The sequence below is a fragment of the Panthera tigris genome, chromosome B1, assembly GCF_018350195.1.
Source record: "Panthera tigris isolate Pti1 chromosome B1, P.tigris_Pti1_mat1.1, whole genome shotgun sequence".
Lineage (NCBI taxonomy): Eukaryota > Metazoa > Chordata > Mammalia > Carnivora > Felidae > Panthera > Panthera tigris.
In genome coordinates, this window is record NC_056663.1 from 30340994 (window position 1) to 30360302 (window position 19309).

The following is a 19309-nucleotide window of genomic DNA, read 5'->3' on the forward strand; positions in this document are numbered from 1 at the left end:
AGAATGTTCCATCCTTAAGGGAAATCAGACCTTAAAGATCAATTGCAATTGAGAAAGACAAGGCTTCTGTCTCTTAGCCTGGCCAGATCAGACAGAAAAACATGCTCGATCTGATTCACTGCAAAGCGTTCAGCCAAACCATAGAGTAAGGACTGGGAAGCGTTTCCATTCATTAAGGCACATCCGCCAACTGGACTGACGGATTCTCTTTTTCAGCGCTGCCTCTAATTTGCTTTTGCCCTATTGACCCTGTCACGCTAGGAAAAAAAATAATAATAAGGAAAAAGGGGGGTCAAAAGAACCCATTGTTTTCATTATTATTCATCAAGTATTTCCCTTTTAACACATTCATAATGTGGGGGTTCCCTGCTCTAGTAAATCGTTGGAAAATGGAATAGAAACTGAACTGGGAAACATTTAGTGTATTCGGGAAATGCCGTTGTGAATACAGAATCTTAATCCTCCTTCTGTATTCCATGGGCCTTGTCTTTAGTCGGTTCATCTTAGCACTTTTCTTTCTTTACCCTTTGGCCTTTACTGAGCTGCCTTTTCATTTCCATGACCAATTTCGCTGGAAAATGCGTGTCTTCCCGTATCACGTAGGGCAGAGTGGTGAATCATCATACCACATTTGCTGACAAACTGAGGTCAGTCTATTCTTTCCTAACGAACAACTGCCGAAAAACTTCTCAACGGAATCCCTGGGAGTAGTGGGATGCCTTTTCCCCCTTGGGTCCCTGTATACATCCCATTTTCACGGTTTGCAGATGTAATCTCCCAGCTTTTTCTAAAATTAGAACGTTAAGATGCCAGCGCCACCAAGCCCTCCTCCTTTCAAAAGAAGAAAAAAAAGAGAGTGAGCGAAAGAGGGCAGGGTAAAGCAGGGTCAAGGACACGTCTACACTCCTGTTTCCGAACCAACTTACCACACGGGCAGGAACCCTGCCTCCTGTCCCGGGCCCCACCTCTCCTTCTTAGACATAGTGCTAAAAACTGATCCAGATGCCAGGTCAAGGAGGAAGCTCCCGTGGCACCAGCTCACAGATTAACACCTCATAAAATTTAATTCCCTGTCCTGTGGCTGTGGGGGAGGGGAGGCAGCAGACACAGCAATTAACAAAGAGGCATTCACCTTCCACCTCATCATCTGACTTTTGCGGCCAAAGTATGTGCCACCACTCTGTCTCCTGGTTCATTGTTTCCTTGCAATGCACCAGCTGCTTTGCTTTCTAATTGTGGCTTCCACGTGACCGCCAGCCTAGGGTAGGAGTTATGCTGTATGGGTTCACCCTTCCAACTTTACATCCACCTTCTCTTCCCGCCCAGCATTTCCTCCCTCTGGTTTTCTTTTGTTTATTTATTTTTCTTCCCTTAGTATCGGGCATGCTGTGCCAGGGACTTCAGATGGCTCCTTCACTTATAACCTTGTTTTCCCTCGTACCCGACTTCCTCCCTCTCTCCGTCATTCTGTCAGTCTGTCTGTCCTCTTGGTTTGTTTTTTCCTTCCCACTTCCCACCCTTTTGGTTTGTTTTTGTAGAATTTCTGTAGCATTCTAGTCTTTTACCCACTGACTTCTATTCTCCTTCTCCTCCTGTTAATAATCAGTGCTCTATTAATTTGATTTGACAATGTTCCTGATCTGTTAACTGGAATTTGATTACCATGGGCTTGGCTTGTACGAAATGTTTTTTTGTTTAATGGTAAGGTCTACTGTATCACAGAAAATAAAACGCACTTTTTCATTTCGAGAAGACCTTTCTGCGACTTGCCCTCTCTCAGCAGACAAGGTGTGGTGGCTAAGACTGAGAATGTAAACCAGAAATGTTCCCTAAGGCCCCATGTCGACGTCCAGATAAGAGACCGTCATTTGCACAACATCCTCCAGTTTTTGACCAGCTTATTAATCAATTTGGCAAGTTCCACTTACATTGCTTATTCTTCACTGGTTGACTTCTCTTTCTCAGTGAATATCTTCCAATAAATATAATTAGACTAGTTGGAAACTCAGTTCCTAAGGGATCAGGTTCACCACGAAATCTGCCAATCTCATTAAAAGCCTGACCCACCAACGTATAATCAAATGATCCCTCCCAAAAACCGATTTGCAAATAGAAAGACTTCCATGAATAAGATACTGGTCACATTGGGGGTACAGTGATGCTCTTAACCCAAAGTTCTAAGCATCGGACTCCCTTAGTGTAACCTACCTTAGCTAATTTGCCAAGCTGGTCACCACGGCAATGCATTACAATCTATTCCAAGTCGCATATCATGGATGCTAGTGGTTTCTTTACGCAGATACATTAGGTGTCTAAGTACAACTGGTGGTGTAATAATAATTGTCTTTCAGAGGACAAATCTCCATCTTGGCCCAGGACTATCTTACCCACCATATTGGGTTTTCTCTGATACAGTAGGCTGCTACCCCCACCGTGTGGCTTATGTTTACATTTTACAGTTTAATCGTAGGGATCCTGCCTCAGTTTTGTTGCTAACTACAAGTCAAGCTCATGTTTGCAAATGTCTTTGAGTTTATTTTTTTTAATTTAGAAATGGCTCCTTGTAAAGACCGCCGGAATAGAACATAGATGGGAAATAAAAAGAGGCTTGGGAGGGTGGGTGGGGGGGGGGGATGGAGAAAAGGGAGGAGGGGAGGATGGCCCCAGTGATTCCAACCCCAACTCGTTTTATTGGCATTGATTCCTGTTGTCTTTGCAAGATATGGTTTTTTTTTAATTTAATTAAAAACTACAGTTTTGACTAAATAATTATTTTATAATTAATGTTGATGATTTGCCAGTTTAATACATATATACCTGCAGCTTATACGTAAAGTAACTTAATAGTGTAATTTTTTTTATCGCACATGGCCCCAGCTGGCTTTGCTGTTTATGCTCAAAGTACAATGCAGAGTATGCTGTACCTTAAGTATGTCTGCAAAAGTAATGAATTGTCTCGTATTTACTTTCTTGTGAACATGGACAATGCCAACGCAGCATGCCAACTGTTCAGTTGTTAAGTCCCGGCACGTGTAAGGGGGCCTTGGTGACGTCTGCTCTCATCCCTTTCCAGAAGCGGAGGAGCTCTACCAGAAGAGAGTGCTGACCATCACCGGCATCTGCATCGCCCTGCTTGTGGTCGGCATCATGTGTGTGGTGGCATACTGCAAAACCAAGTAAAGCTTCCTCCTCCGTGCCTCTCTCCCCTTCACGCAGAGACGGCCTAGCCGGCGGGGCTTTGCACAAAACAGATTCAACGGCCTGGTCTTGAGAAGAGGGAGTGGGGAGGCAGGGGGATGTTTCTTCTCATGTTTCTCCCCGGAATAATCTCTCTGGAGGACCTTTTCTAATCACATAACTAGAAAGCTCTGCCTGTGTGAAAATGTTCAGAAGACTTCTGGTCATTGACCACGGCCCGTGATCAAAAGGGGTGGAGGGACGGGCCTGTGGGGCACATGCGTGTGCGTGTGGACGTGCACCACATCCTGAGAGGACAGCAGTCGGTGACCAAGGCGCACTTGTCCTATCCCTGCTGAGGACGTGTTCTGCTTTGCACTCAGACTTAGGAGATAAAGGAAACACTTGGTGGTGTTGGGAATGCAGGTTTTTAAAAACATCATTGTGATTGATTTTCTGTTCCATCTAATGAGCTTACTGGTTCAAATGCTCTCAAAGCGTGAGATGTCCAAAAGGAATCTCATGGGAGGAAAATCAAGCAAATCTTGCTTTGAAAGAATTAGAGAAAACACTAAAGCAGATGTGTGTTCACTGTGTCTGGCCCTTGAAGCTGGGTCCCTATGAACAAACACAATTACCGTGTGGCATGAAGTCCCCTCACTTTTCTCTCTTTCGTAGAATATCTACTTAAAGTAGGAAATAATGTTAACAGTTTTGTTTTGTTTTGGTGCTTCATCACACAAACTCTCTTGCCAAGACTAGTCATGGGGATATTATCATGGCCTGAATGTTGCATTGAAGAACAAAGACAATATGCTTTTATACCATAAAATTAAGGGCATGGATAGCATTTTCTTAATACCCCAGGGTTTTGTTTAAAAATTTTGTAATGTTTATTTATTTTTGAGAGAGAGAGACAGAGACAGAGCACGAGCAGGGGAGGGACAGAGAGAGAGAGATACAGAATCTGAAGCAGGCTCCAGGCGCTGAGCTATTAGAACAGAGACCAACGCGGGGCTCAAACTCACGAACTATGAGAGCCACCCAGGCTCCCCAGTACCCCAGGATTTAATGTGTTGACAGAATTGAGTGATAGAGATAAGCCTTACTAGAATCTACCTTATGAGTCCTACTAGATTCAACTTCAATATTTCAATACTCGTTGCCTAGTTACACAAAAAAAAGCGTTACCGGAGTGAGATCATGTTATAACTGCGCTAAATCTACTGGCAAAATATGTACCTGTCTGCGCTCATGTACGATGCTACACATGCTCACACACTGTGTATGAGGCACAGATTCAAAATTAACTGCATTTCCTTAAGAGACCCACAGACAAAATTATAAATGAAATCAGAATCAGCCTCGTCAATTGCACGGCACAAATTGTTACCTAAGACAAATGACCATGTGTAAGACTTAGGCAAAGATGGATTGATGACCAAAGTTGGGGTTTGAGCCAAATATCAACTTGATGTATCTTGTCCTTTTTTTTTTTCTGATCTCTCAGCAGTCTGGTTCAATATCTGTAAGAATCCCACCCAACTTCTTAAATCTATTCACTAAGAATGTGGGATTCTACTTCTGTCCACAGGCAGATTCTGAGATGGAGTGGTACACCCTCTCCTGTCACCACCACTAATCTCCTACCTGAGTTGTTGGTAGTATAAAAAATTGTACCAAATAACAGAAAAAAAAATAATAAATGCTCCCTCTTTTTCATATCCAGGAAACAACGGAAAAAGCTTCATGACCGGCTTCGGCAGAGTCTTCGGTCTGAGCGAAACAACATGGTGAACATAGCAAACGGGCCTCACCACCCCAACCCACCCCCCGAGAACGTCCAGCTGGTGAATGTATGTTGACTCTGGCCAGTGGAAAAGCTGAGCATCTCTCCTCTGTTCAGGCACCTTGAAGTTTATTTTCTAAAGCTCTTAGGCTCTTAGCTACTGCCATTAATCACCACAGCTTCCAGGAATCCAGGGTTTCTCCAGGAGAAAAGAATGGGAACATTTTTTTAAAGTGAATTTGGTTCCTGTAACACCAGCACATTTCCTCTTACAAAGTGTTCATTAAGGGGTTGGCATAATATTGGGTTTGTTCTGCAGGGAGACGAGGACCGGAAGAAAGAAAAGAAAAACAGAAAGAAAAATAATGAAATGAATGATACAAGAATCAGGAGGAAATATTTTATTTTATTTTATTTTTATGATTTGGAAATGAAGGCTATTCCAGTCTATAACTGATTAGTGCTAATAACTGAGCTAAGGGCTTTAGACTCATTTTTATTAGAGGCATTTCCCAGCGCCCGATGATTTACTGATTCTGACTTACCAAGGGAAAAATTAGGGCGTGGGAGGGCCAAGTGACTTATCAAACTCGCTTCTCAGTGGCAAAACTGAAAGAACGATGCCTCCTCTTCCCTGACTCTTTCTATAGGATGTCAAACCCTCCAGAGGAAATAGATCCTCAATCACTCAAACATTCTGTTTAAAATTTACCAAGCACTAGGCTTTTAGATATAAATAGGTCATACATTCTGAAGAGTCTTTAGATACAATCTTTCCAGCCTTCTAGAGCCGGACTCAGCTTTCCTGCCTTTTGGAGTGTTTCTCCATATTTTTTGCACCATAATTTTTTCCTGTTCACTTCATTTCCCTCTGATGCGTGGCTTTTTGTAGGCAAAGCTTGAAGACTACATTCAGTACCACTCTCTATCCTATAGGAAAATGTGTCTTTTGTTTGGAGCAAATCTATCCTAGAATCCTGTTCAGCCTTGGTGGTTACTACCAGCAAGACCTGTAGCGAAGACCTTCCAGGGACAGAGGAAAGGCTGATATATTAGTATATTTTGCTGCTTTCCTCCCCCCCACAGTGTTCACTGGAATGTTCTACACAGTTGATAAATGCATTCACTACATACGGGCACACCTCCAATCTGTCACTGTGTCTAAGTGGCTGCGTGATTCCAATTATGTCTTGGGCTGTGTTGCTTTGGGCTTTAATCTGTCTAAACCCTGTTTCCTCATGATGACAACAGGCCTAAAAATAATACCTACTTCAGAAAGTTCTGTGAGCAGTAAATAAGACAATCCATATAAAACACTTAGCCCAGTGACATTCAGTGAGTGTTCAATAATTGTTAAGTATCATTTTCATTAGATTCACTAAGGTTACATTGCCTTTCAAGGACCAAGAGTGAAATGGTACACAGACTAGGAAGAGCTCATTATTTATGACATCACCATCTTTGCCTTAAAACAAGCTAACTTTACGTCCCAGAAAGAGCCACACGGAATAATAGCCTTTCCGCTAAAAGAACCAACCAGAGTTTCAAACATCACTCGAGCTGTATATTTTGAGGGTTTCCGTAAACACATCAGGTTCTTTTAAAGCCCACAGCCCATTGCTTATAAAGTGCCCATTTCAACCGAGAATATTCCTTTACATGCCTTTTTCTGTTATTTTACTCAATGTGGTGTCTTTAAAAGGCAACTTCAAGTGTGCTTCTTTCATTGACTGCAGTGGATATTGAATCTACTGAAGTAATAGCTAGTGTGATTTGGTGATGAAAATAAAGTAGAATCTATTTGCACCATGGATACGCCCCCTGTACGTTATGTGCTTTGTCAAGATGTGTGATCTTGACAGCTTCTGTACGTCCTTCAGATCTCTTGGTGGCCGTGTTAGTCTTACCACCGATAAGTTAAAAATTTCAGTGATATCATTAGAGCAACATGGGCGCTGGGAAACCGAAAAAGAAAGGAAGATCCCAAATGCAGATATTGTAAAAAAAACAAAAAAACAAAAAACTTCCTCCACTGACTTGAAATTTGAAATAAGACAAACCATCTCTATGTTTTTGTTTCAGTCAACTATCTGTTAATCTTCTTTCACTTATAACAACGATGACAAAAATGGATATAGGGCAGAGATTTGTATTGAATTCCAGTCACATTTTCAGTTGGAAATAAGACAGAAGGAATAGGTCTGTTTCTGATAATACGCAGTTAAGACTATAGAATCTATGCCGCGTGCACATCCAAAGGATAATTTATTAATTTCATTTATTGAATTTAAAGGCCATGTAGCCAGGGTATGACTTGCCATCTGACCATTGGAGAAATGGAATTTATTAGGAAGCATATGTACTCAGAATAGATTTTTGTGTGTGATGCTGATGTTACTGTTTTGATGAATATGAATCTTCAAGTTGTGTCTCTTTGTTTATCCAGCAATACGTCTCTAAAAACGTCATCTCTAGTGAGCATATTGTTGAGAGAGAAGCGGAGACATCATTCTCGACCAGTCACTATACCTCTACAGCTCACCACTCCACCACTGTCACTCAGACTCCTAGTCACAGGTATGAGAAGGAAAAATAAAATTCTAAGGCACTCCTCCAAGAGTAAATTTGTATATATTGCCTTTTGCTGTCGCTGCCTAAGAAAGGAACAGGAGATACTCACTTATGAGGCAGGGACACACGGTTAAATGTATGGTTTAGGACAAAAACAGACTTTGGACATCAACTGGCTCTGCCATTTAATTGCTGTTTAAATTTGAGCCTCAAGTTTTTCATTACTGAAAATGAAAAGAGTGCCTACTCACAGGATCTTTGTTCCCCATTTTAGAGATTGTCTTTACTCAGGCCCGACCCCTCACTGAATTGCTACAGTGGAAAAAGTCTGGCTTAGATGCTCTATAATGCTTAAAAGTTGGCTTCTTCCAATGATTGGGCTGCCTTTGGAAATGCACGTGCGAACTGGTTTAATAACTGAACTCTAAATTCTCAGATGTCTTGCTGATCCAGTTCATGCTACCAAGGGCAACACTGGACTGCAAAATGCAGCTCACAGGCCAAGTATTTCCTTAACGTAAGCCGCTCAAGAACAGAGAGATTGTACGAATACGTAGTACATAGCGACATTTGGAAAATAATGTGTCAAATGGGTGAGCAAGTACATAAGCTGTATCCTTACAAAGCCATTCTAAATCCTTTCTACAGTGAGTATCTTTCTGACAATTCTATTCTGAGACAAGTAATGTTGTAGTGAACTGCCGATACACCAATAATTTGAAATAGTTACCAGATCACGTCTGTGATTGGTATTTCCATTTTGGCATGTAATTAAGAAATGCATAAGTATATCTCTTCGCCTCTCACGTTTCCCCTCTAGCTGGAGTAATGGGCACACTGAAAGCATCATTTCGGAAAGCCACTCTGTAATCATGATGTCATCAGTAGAGAACAGTAGGCACAGCAGCCCCTCTGGGGGCCCAAGAGGACGACTTAATGGCGTGGGAGGCCCTCGCGAGTGTAACAGCTTCCTCAGGCATGCCAGAGAAACCCCTGACTCCTACCGAGACTCTCCTCATAGTGAAAGGTAAACCCCAAGGGCACAGCTACTGCAGAGGAGAAAGAGCCGCAGTAGGGGAATCCCCGTGAGCACCTGCGGTCTCACCTACGGAAATCTACTCTAATGAGAATAAGGGGCAGCAGTTGCCTGTGCTAGGAGTTTCCTAGCTGAGGAAGTCATCTTTTTGTCTGAGCTCACTTCTCCTGAGCTTCTCGCGTCATCCCAGCGGCTGACAGGCAACAGACTCTTAAAGAGCGGGAACGGTTTGATGTGGAAGGTGCGCCAAACCTGGAGTTCCTAGCGCTGGCCTTAGGCTCAGACCCACCCGGGATCTCGGTTTTCTCGGCTGTAACTTTAGAGAGATGGCACCAATGGTTGATAAGGACCCTTTCTGTAATTCTAATTTGCCAGTTACCCAAACTCTGGTCGAGCTGCTCTCGTGTTCTCGTGTGCTAACTCTTTCTTACCTTCCAGCCTCGGTTAAATCAAATCAAGGGCTGTGTCACTGCTGACTGTCGTGGGGAATGACCGCTTGTGTTCCACCACATAGTATCCCTTTTATGAAATTCGAAGAAGGGATGAATAAATAAATGTTTTGTCTGCTGTGTCTGGCAGTCTTCACAGCTGGTTTCCAAACCAATATTGCTTTCGACATGGTCCTTTATTCCAGAATGTTTTGGCTTTCTTCTGGGGGTCTCGGATTGGGCTGGGGGAGTTACAGACAAGATAAAATAAAGAGTAGAAGAAAGCAAACTAAGAGATGCTTACTAGGGATACTGAATTCATAGGTTCTCTTTATTCATTTTCACTCAAATTGGGAGAGTTATATCCAACCAGCATTGGCAACATATCAGTATGCTATTGCTTGTCTGTTTGCAAACCCAAAATGGTGTCATTTGTTTGTTTATATATCACCATCTCAGTGTGATCTTTGACCACTTGCTGAAAGGTTTACGTGATGTTGCCTTGGTACGTGTCCATACCTATTTGGTAGTTACATGGGCGGAGATAACTCTGATAGACTCTGTCCACTCATGGACTGACTGGGCAGTCCTTAAAACAAAAGATGACTAGTTTGGGGCCAGCAGGTCATGTAGAGCTTGCTGACCACTCCTCAAGGGTCTTTGCCCCAAAATGTATCTCAGAATTCTATGGAATTAAAGGCTGCTCTGTCATTCATCTGTGAAAAAGTAGGCATGGTCCCAAACTGGTTTAAAACATGAGTCTTAAATTCATATAATTGTATCTTTATGTATTGAGAAATTCTATCTGTCTTAATTCATTATTTTTTGAGACCTGAAAAAGACCTCAGGGACAAATTCTTTCTTCATCGCTACGTGTGATATTTCTCTTTAAAGGCTGACATTTCCCTGCTGTGGTAGGCTTCCACGCATACCACAGATATTATCTAGGACTGCAAAATATACCGGGACCTACAGAGCATGGAGAGAAAAGATCCATTGCCTGTACGCATTGGTTGAATTTGGATTAGCGTTTCTCAGAGAGCTTAATTTAAGTATCCCCAGAACGAAAGTTGAAGCCTCGAGCCCCAAGTATTTCAATCTCTAAGACGCCTTCCCAGTTTAGACACAGCTAGACCTCACATCCATGTGACTCTGAATCATGGCTGAAAAGCAGGAAAGTTAATAGGCTTCCTGTTCCTGTTAGCTAGCGTTCAGATAATGGTGTCCTGTGTCATCACAAGTTAATGTCAAATTAGACTCTGTGAATGCCAAAGTGAAGAAAAGAGTCCTTGGTGCTGTGCATTGGCAACATTTTTACAGAAGTTGAGAAATGTGACTCTGAATAAGCCCCATCTTCCTCAGTAGTAAGTCAGGTCTCTTGTTCTGGTGGAGAAAAACGTGATACGGAAAAAAAAAAAAAAAAAAAAAAAAAAACAGAAAGAAAGAAAGAAAGAAAGAAAACAATAAAGAATGCACTCAGTGTAGTCACAGTGAGGTTTACCAAGCACCATTGGACATAACAGGACCTAAGGTAACATGGTACAGCCACCCCTTGAGCAGTCACCAAATATAAGCCAAAGATTGATACAGCCTTGGGTTTTTGAAGAGAGGTGGACTGGAGATTGGACACAGCCAGGGAGCCAACCTAAGGTTCTCCCAGGCTTATTTCTGAATGTCTTGGTCACTGAGATGGATAGTTGCAAATTGAATGTGAAGAGGTAGCATTTCATGGAAAAACTAAAAGCACACAAATGTGTTACACTGTTATCAGGAATAAATCTAAGTCACTATGCTCTTTTTTTTTCATAAGACATAACCTTATAGCTGAGCTAAGGAGAAACAAGGCACACAGATCCAAATGCATTCAGATCCAGCTATCAGCAACTCATCTTAGATCTTCTTCCATTCCCCATTTGGGCTTCATTCTCTAAGACCCCTTGGCCTTTAGGAAGGTATAGTATTTAAGTAATACTTGTTTCCCTTCCAAATCCCCGCGCCTTGGTCCTCGTAAACTGAAAGGTTTCCGGGACCCAGTGCCCTCTTATCCTGACTCACAGGCTTTTATTTAAAACCATGATGAGATTGAAAATCCCCAAAGTTTCCATGAGTTAGGCCACTTAGCTGATCTTTGCATGCACTCCTGTGAGGAAACTCTTGGCTACATAATGTTAGACTCCAAGGGTGCTGAATGTCCTTAGCGTTAAAAACCCAGATGTATCCAACGAATCGACCGTCTTTGTTTTCTGATTCTATAACAGCGCGAATTCTGTCCCCGTCCCCTCCCTGCTTGGATGCCTCTTATTCCACCACACTCACGCGGGGTATTCTGTGCTCACACAGGTATGTGTCAGCAATGACCACCCCGGCTCGTATGTCACCTGTAGATTTCCACACGCCAAGCTCCCCCAAATCGCCCCCTTCGGAAATGTCTCCACCTGTGTCTGGCACGACGGTATCCATGCCCTCCATGGCAGTCAGCCCCTTCGTGGAAGAAGAAAGACCTCTGCTTCTCGTGACACCACCGAGGCTGCGGGAGAAGTACGACCGCCACCCCCCGCAGTTCACCTCCTACCACCATAACCCCGCGCATGAGAGCAACAGCCTGCCCCCTAGCCCCTTGAGGATAGTGGAGGACGAGGAGTATGAAACCACCCAGGAGTACGAGCCAGCTCAAGAGCCTGTTAAGAAACTCACCAGTAGCCGGCGGCCCAAAAGAACCAAGCCCAATGGCCACATTGCCAACAGGTTGGAAATGGACAGCAACGCAAGTGCGGAAGGCACTCACTCAGAGAGTGAGACAGAAGATGAGAGAGTAGGGGAAGATACCCCCTTCCTGGGCATTCAGAACCCCCTGGCCGCCAGTCTTGAGGCAGCACCTGCCTTCCGCCTGGCGGACAGCAGGACTAACCCAGCAGGCCGCTTCTCTCCGCAGGAAGAATTGCAGGCCAGGCTGACGAGTGTAATCGCTAACCAAGACCCTATCGCTGTATAAAACCTAAATAAACACATAGATTCACCTGTAAAACTTTATTTTATATAATAAAGTATTCCACCTTAAATTAAACAATTTATTTTATTTTAGCAGTTCTGCGAATAGAAAACAGGAAAAAAAAACTTTTATAAATTAAATATATGTATGTAAAAATGTGTTATGTGCCATATGTAGCAATTTTTTACAGTATTTCAAAACGAGAAAGATATCAATGGTGCCTTTATGTTCTGTTACGTTGAGAGCAAGTTTTGTACAGTTACTGTGATTGCTTTTCCACAGTATTTCAGCAAAACCTCCCATATATTCAGTTCTCGCTGGCTTCTTGTGCATTGCGTTATGATGTTGACAGGGTGTACGATTTGTGAGACTTGCAACTTCCCCTCCGTTTGCTTCTAGTAGCGCCCGATCAGTACGTCTTGTAATGGCACATCCATCCAAATACTCTTCTCTTTTGTACGAAGTTTTCTTTTGCTTTCGGTATACGAAATGAGTTGTGTCTACTCCGCCAGCCAAAGGTTCGCTTCACTGGGCTCTGAGATAATAGTAGATCCAACAGCATGCTACTATTAATTACAGCAGGAAACTGCATTAAGTAATGTTAAATATTAGGAAGAAAGTAATCTTGTGCTTTTTTTTAAAGCGATATTCTTCATCAGAAGACAGCTGGCTCTCACTAGAAAAGAGCAGCCATTTGCTTTCTTTTGGTTTCCTTTTCTTGACAAAGAGCAACAGTTTGGGGGACAGCATAGAACTCGGGCTCTGGCTTGCTATCAGGGTACATCCATCACTTTATAAGAGGACTCGCCTCACCTTCTGGGGGAATGACACAACAGGTCATCTAGCTGAAGATCAAACCGTGGCTGGAAAAGGTGCAATCGTTCCTGACTTGGGTTGTCCACCGATTTTGGAGCCAGGGATAGGTTGTGTCCTAACAGCTGGAGAATAGACGTGTCATGGCACAAGCAAACCAGCTGAAACAGCACACTCAGCAGTTGGTCTGCAATGCTTCTGCAGTGAAATGTGCCTGCTGTATGTGGTGGTGATTAGTCACCATAGACAATATTTCTGTTGTAGTGTGTCTAGAAACAGGGAATGTATAGAAGGCGCAGGTGGAGAACGGCTGTGTGACATGATTGCAGTTTTAAACAGTTTTGTTGACCGCTCCCTTCTCCTCATGATTTTTCTCTTGTTTCTCGATGTTGCCTTGATTAGGTCGCAACTATGCATGAACATTTTTGTCAGGAATGGCCAATGTGCATGTGATTTGTGATTAGCGAGAACCTTCCACGAGCGATGATTCATCAGGAAATGTTGGTAGTGTTGAAAAGATCGCACCTTTCCTTGCAGAAGTGACCCCCGCCTGTGTACTGACCTCTCCATCTGCAGCCCTTATCATCCACCCCCTGCCCCACTTCTTACTTTCTGCTTTACTGTCACAAAACAGGATGAAGACGGGTCTGAACTTTGCATGTTCTCTGTGATTGTAAGTCCAAAGAAGGCCTAGAGGTGTTACCATTGGAGATAACTGCTGATTCAGGAAAACAAGGCAATTAAAAAAAAAAAACAAAACAAAACAACGCAGACCCCATTTCATGCCCTGCCAGATATCTGTCAAAGCTGGCCAGAGCTCTACTTAGATTCCCAGTGACCTCCTAGGATCCATGGGACAAAATGGGAAGCAGGTTGGCAGGGGGTTCAGAATACCAGGCGTGAAGTCAGCAAAAGCAACGGCTCCTTGTTTGCAGGTGAACTGAATTTAGTTCCTCATCAAATTTCTATATGAACATTAACGAGGAGACGTGACAGGCAAGGAGGTCTTGGGGAAACGTGGGCTGGGCATGAGTCATGTCATTAAGCTCCTTACATGTTTCTGCAACCCACAGAGGTGTCTGTCTGCAGGTCCTGGCAGTTACTTTTAGTATTTGGTATCCTAACCTGTCCTTCCTTATTCACAAGCCGCTTTCTCTGTGCTCAGCAGTGTCCTCACTGCTCCTGTCAGGCTGCACAAGTCGCTCTGATTGCCCAGTTCTGTAGAAACGAGTAAGCTCATGGCAGGGGAAGAAGACAGTCGACCCAAAGAGCTTCTCTAACTTATGCCAATATTGCCTTTGAAGGCCTTGGCTCATCCAGAGGCTATGTCAGTCAATAAAGAAATTTCTACCGTGAATTCAAAGTCCAAAATCTCTGTTTCAGAAATCTTCAGGCATTGGAGTACCCAAAGGCCCCATGGTGGAGAATTCCAGGAATAAATCGAATCTCCTGTTGAGAGCAATGAACATATTCCCCAGTGTGAAGATAGCTCTAAATGTTTCAGGCCACACATACATATGAACAGTTAGGACAAGAGGAAATTTTATTTCCGACTTGATTCCGGTCACTCAGAGAGGTGGCATGTTAGCTGGGACAGCCTTTCCATCTATAGGACCAGAGCTCCCCCTGAGAAGAAAGGACGGCTGGTTCCTCAGGGCTGTGCGTTGCAACCACGAGCTTTGTGTTCGCAAGGACTCCTCTGTGGTAGTTACCACATCGCTCTCAACCAGCTCTGTCCATAAACTCAGACAGTGCAGTGGCAATGCAAAGAAGGAGCGTGAACCGATATTCCCAGCATGTGGCAAGTTTTCGTGGCTTTTCAGGTGGGGGAGGCCACCTGGGAGTTTGACAGCAGCTTTGTCTCCCCGGGTCTGACGTCATATCCCATGAGGGGTAGCGCAGCGGACGCAAAACTTCTTTCCGTCACCCAAGATTCCTTTCCCGGCCTACTCTCCCTTCTTGGCTGGTATGACCTTTTTATTTTCCCCCCAAGATTGCCTGGACGGCCTCATGCTGTCTACAAAATGGCACTCTGCCTGAGTATATGTGAATGTGTCCCAGACACCGACATACCATATCTTCCGTGTTTTGGTGCGACTGTCATGATGTAGATGGAGTTTATCCAGGGTAACTAGCTCATAACTTTTTTTTTTTTTTTTTTTTTTTTTTTTTTGGCCTGGGTAAAAAGGTGCATGGCTCACATTAGTGGAAATAAGGAAGGCCTTGTTTTATCTTTTAGCACTGGCTCCATTTCACCACCCACAGAGATCTCTATCTGCAAGGACCCATGAAACACTGCAGAGAAATGCAGGCAAAGGGAAATGGCCACATATCACGAGTTCTATTATATATTCTTTTGTAAATACACATTGTACGTTACTTGGATGTTTTCCTAAATCATTTACTGTCTTTATGAGTTAATGTCAGTTTTTTTACTCTCTCAACTTACTGTGTAACATTGTAAATAACATAATGTCCTTTATTATTTATATTTAAGCATCTAACATAGAGTTGTTTTCATATAAGTTTAAGACAAATGTCAAAAATATATGTTTTTTTGTTTTTCTTTGCTTTAAAATTATGTATCTTTTTCCTTTTACTTTTTTTTTTAAAGAATAATTTATTGTTCAGGAGAAAGAATGTATATGTAATTGAAACTATTTGAAGAATGCACATTTGAAGGCCCTGAGGTACTGATAAACTAAAGAATTTATTATCCAAAATACTAAGCAATAAGTAATTGTGATTTATTTAAAATTTTGTTCATTTTCCATGAAGGACATACTGCAATAAAAATGCTACTCTGTGGAGGCGTGGGAGTGTTGCTCAGCAGACTAATGTTTGAGTCTGTTAGACCAGCACCTTCCATCTGACTGCGACAGTTGTATTAATTTAGGAATGTGTCTGCTGGACCCCATGATCATCTCGTCTGTCTGTTGCTTTTGCCTGTTCTTTCATCACCTGCCTGTTGGTTTTGCTTACGACTGTATTCCTTATCAAAAGGGCCATAAGCAAGCAATACAATGTCTTCTTCCCCTTCTCGCACAACCCCCTGCCTCCCCCCGCCCACCCCCACCCCCACCCCGGCCCCATACACAGTAACATAGCAGAGAGGACGTCTTAGGGCATGATTGCCTGGGTGCTGGTTGTTAACATGTTCTGTAGTGACTGCAAGAAACTTCTCCGGGCTAATGGAAATGTCAATGTGACGATACCTGCAGTTGTGAAAGGAAAACCTGTTATCGGGGTTCAAGTGATCTGATGGCCAGCAGGGCCCAAAATGCAGCCAGTCAGAACCTGACCACGCTAAGCTTTCTTATAGCTTCAGTAAATTTATTTTCCATCAGGCCCATGATTTATTGATTCAGTTTTAAGAGAAGATAAGGCTAAGTTGGATTCTTTCCCCTCATTCTATCAATAAATCAAACTAGATGCCCATCTTACTGCTCAGGGAAGGGCCGATGCATGAGAAATTTCCCACATTCTAAAAGAGTCATAGAAATGAGGCTATTACTTTTCTTATTGAGATTAGCCTAAACAAAAGCCATATTTTAACAAATAGGTATTTGCATGGGTGATACTTTTTATATAATTCAAGCATTTTACTCATTATTCTAGATAAGATTAGGGCTTCTGAAGTATATGAGATAGAGTTCAGCAATCCTTTGAGGGTACACAGGGGCCTCTGTTGGAGTTTGTGGGTACCTCGATGCCTGCCATCAACGTCCACCTCCATATACGTACGTGACACCTTGTCGTTAGTCGTAGCTCCTCTGGCATCATTTCCAAAACGGTCTGGATGTCTAAGAGATTCAAATAGTGGCCTTTGACTGTACCAGTCTTTATTATTTATATCGTGAACTTTTTAAAACAATTCAGATTCCTCATATTTGTGATTTATGTTCCCACACGCACACACACACACACACACACACTCCTAACACACACGATCCTGAAGCCACCGCATTGGCTTACTTGTCCATTGCAGCCAACCAGCCATTTGGCAAATCAAGAAGTGCATGGAATATTTTAAAAATTACAGACGGAGACACTTCCCTGTGTCTTCAGGTTTCAGCTGAGGCTTTGTCCACCCGACAAACTGAAAACTACAAGCAGTTGTCTTAGTAATTTAGGTTACAATCAGATACCTGACATACACGGATTATGGGAGCAGAAGCCTATATGGTAGAGCACGGTCCAGAAAGAATGTAGAGTCTCTGACTGTCTAGACGGTTATTACAATTCTCCATTCACTTCAACAGTGTAGACCCTGGAATGTCAAACCCAGGTCAACAATGTCTTTCCAACTACTGTCTGGGGAAGACATCATTAGACTTCCCCACACTCTGCCCTGACGATGAATGAAAAAAGCACCTGATGTTAGGGATTTGGGGTTCAGTGAGGCAGTTCTGAAATCTAGAGATTTGGGATGCTGGAAGGAGTGGACAATTTTGATGACCTCATATGAATTGCTTTCTTCTCTATCTTGGGCTTGCCCTTTCTGAAACAGAATAAAATAAATTTATGGAAACTATTACTTCAAAAGATTGGCCTGGTAGGCAATAGAAATGCTTTCAGTTTATGTAAGACAGGACTATCCTGCTGCAATATTACTCACCTTTGAGACTGTTGTTGGACAGAGAAGTCAGGCCCAGTCCTGCAAGTTCCTGTTGGTTCCTGTTGACATCCTGAGACTGTCATTGTTGGACCATTCTGGTGGGCCATTGTGTTGGATGTTCAATAAGCTTCAAGAAATCGCTCAGCAGGGTGGATTTTGTTACCTGGAGGAAACTCATCATAATCTACCTGATCTATTTAAAAGCAGACGAGGAGAGGGAGACCAGTAATTCATAAGAGGAGACAGACAATGGGGTAGCAGTTCTCTCCATCCCCCGCCCGACTTCAAATGTACTTACAGGGACAGAATTTGATGGAGGAAGTGACTCTCTTCCCACCCCATGACTTTCCAAAGAGGCCAGAGGCTTACCTTCATAGACACAAACATCTTTAATAGCTTATGTACAGGTTTGCTCATATGCAAAAACTATTAAACAGAAATAACATTTTATGGCTTAAAACATCCCTTATCATTTTTAATCCTCTTAAACTCATGAGATGTTGATGTGACAAATGACGAGCGAATTTTAGGTTCAGGAAAGTTAAAAATGTTGCCTGGAGCTACACATCTAGTGAGTTGCAGAGATAATACTACAACTCCTATTTCTACCCATTTCACTCCTCCCCTCCCTGTTCCAGACTCAAATAACCTTGCCATTTTCAGCCTGTCATTACATCAGTGCAAGTTATATCCAAAACCAATTCTTTCTATTTGAAAGAATATAAGCTCCTCTGGCTTTGGTTTAGAGTTACTGTAGAACCCAACTTGCTTGACTTAGTGACTCTATGCACTTTTTTCTCAACATACCTTTCTAAATGAACTGTAACCATGGGAATGAATTCACAATTTCAAGGTGCAGGTCGCATCCTGCAGTGAAAAGAGGAGGGGGCTTTGCAGTCAGAACACTGTCCCCACCACTTAGTAGCTTGACCAATTTGGTCAATTTCCTCCTCCAAGCTTATTTCCTGATCACTAATATGGGAACCCAAGGGACTTTAGAAGGCTCTGGTGGTAATGAGCATTACACTTGAACATATGTAAGGAAGCCATAAACATCTAGTACATAGCGAATATCCAAGGGCTACCTTCTTTTTGGTCCTTCTTCTTGGAGCCCCCGTTCCTCAGTTCCAAACGACACACTCCACATTGCACAAACTCATCACATTTCATCATTTCTCCAATCTCATGCCAATGAGAAAATTCCTTTTTAATTTTTTTTTTTTTACATTTTTATTTTTGAGAGACAGAGAGAGACAGAGCACAAGTGGGGGAGGGGCAGAGAGAGAATGAGACCCAGAATCCGAAGCAGGGCCCAGGCCCTGAGCACAGAGCCTGATGTGGGGCTCAAACTCCCAAACCGTGAGATCACGATCTGAGCCGAAGTCGGACGCTTAACTGACTGAGCCACTCAGGTGCCCCGAGAAAATTCCTTTTTAATAACAACTGTACTTTAAGCAGCATAATCACCGAATAAGTTCTTTATTTTATGTTTGCTTCTTATGTAGCCACACTGTTTCATATAAAGCCTGTAATTTTTAAGGGATTATTACATTAGTGTTTCATTACAACTTCACAGAAATTTACTGAGACATAACTCTTTGTAGAGTTTTCACAATAACAATACCATTTTCAAACTTCCTTGCAAACATGTACCATGACAAACAAAACATGCTCCTAAATGGATAAGATATCTGTACACACCCATTTTCTTTCGTTGGTATCCAGGATGTCCTGACACGTTTCATTAAAATATATGTGTGTATATGTATACATATTTTATATATATACATATTATATATATATATATATATATTTTATATATATATAAAATCTAGGTAAAGTTCTGCAGCGTGACAAAGGTAGAGGAATCAGGTCTCAGATTGACTCT

The 19309-nt window shown here is 42.6% G+C and overlaps 1 protein-coding gene across 11 annotated transcripts in view; it reads left to right on the forward strand.

The window, feature by feature from the left end:
* Positions 1-12049, forward strand: part of NRG1 (neuregulin 1) — a 1098681-nt gene extending 1086632 nt beyond the window's left edge. For all 11 annotated transcript variants that reach the window (XM_042983158.1, XM_042983159.1, XM_042983160.1 and 8 more), the window contains 5 exons: positions 3074-3176; positions 4907-5033; positions 7413-7543; positions 8358-8564; positions 11342-12049. In XM_042983158.1, the coding sequence (XP_042839092.1) occupies positions 3074-3176; positions 4907-5033; positions 7413-7543; positions 8358-8564; positions 11342-11993 (1220 nt within the window). In that variant the 3' untranslated portion in view covers positions 11994-12049. The remainder of the gene's footprint in view (positions 1-3073; positions 3177-4906; positions 5034-7412; positions 7544-8357; positions 8565-11341) is intronic.
* Positions 12050-19309: the final 7260 nt, after the last annotated feature.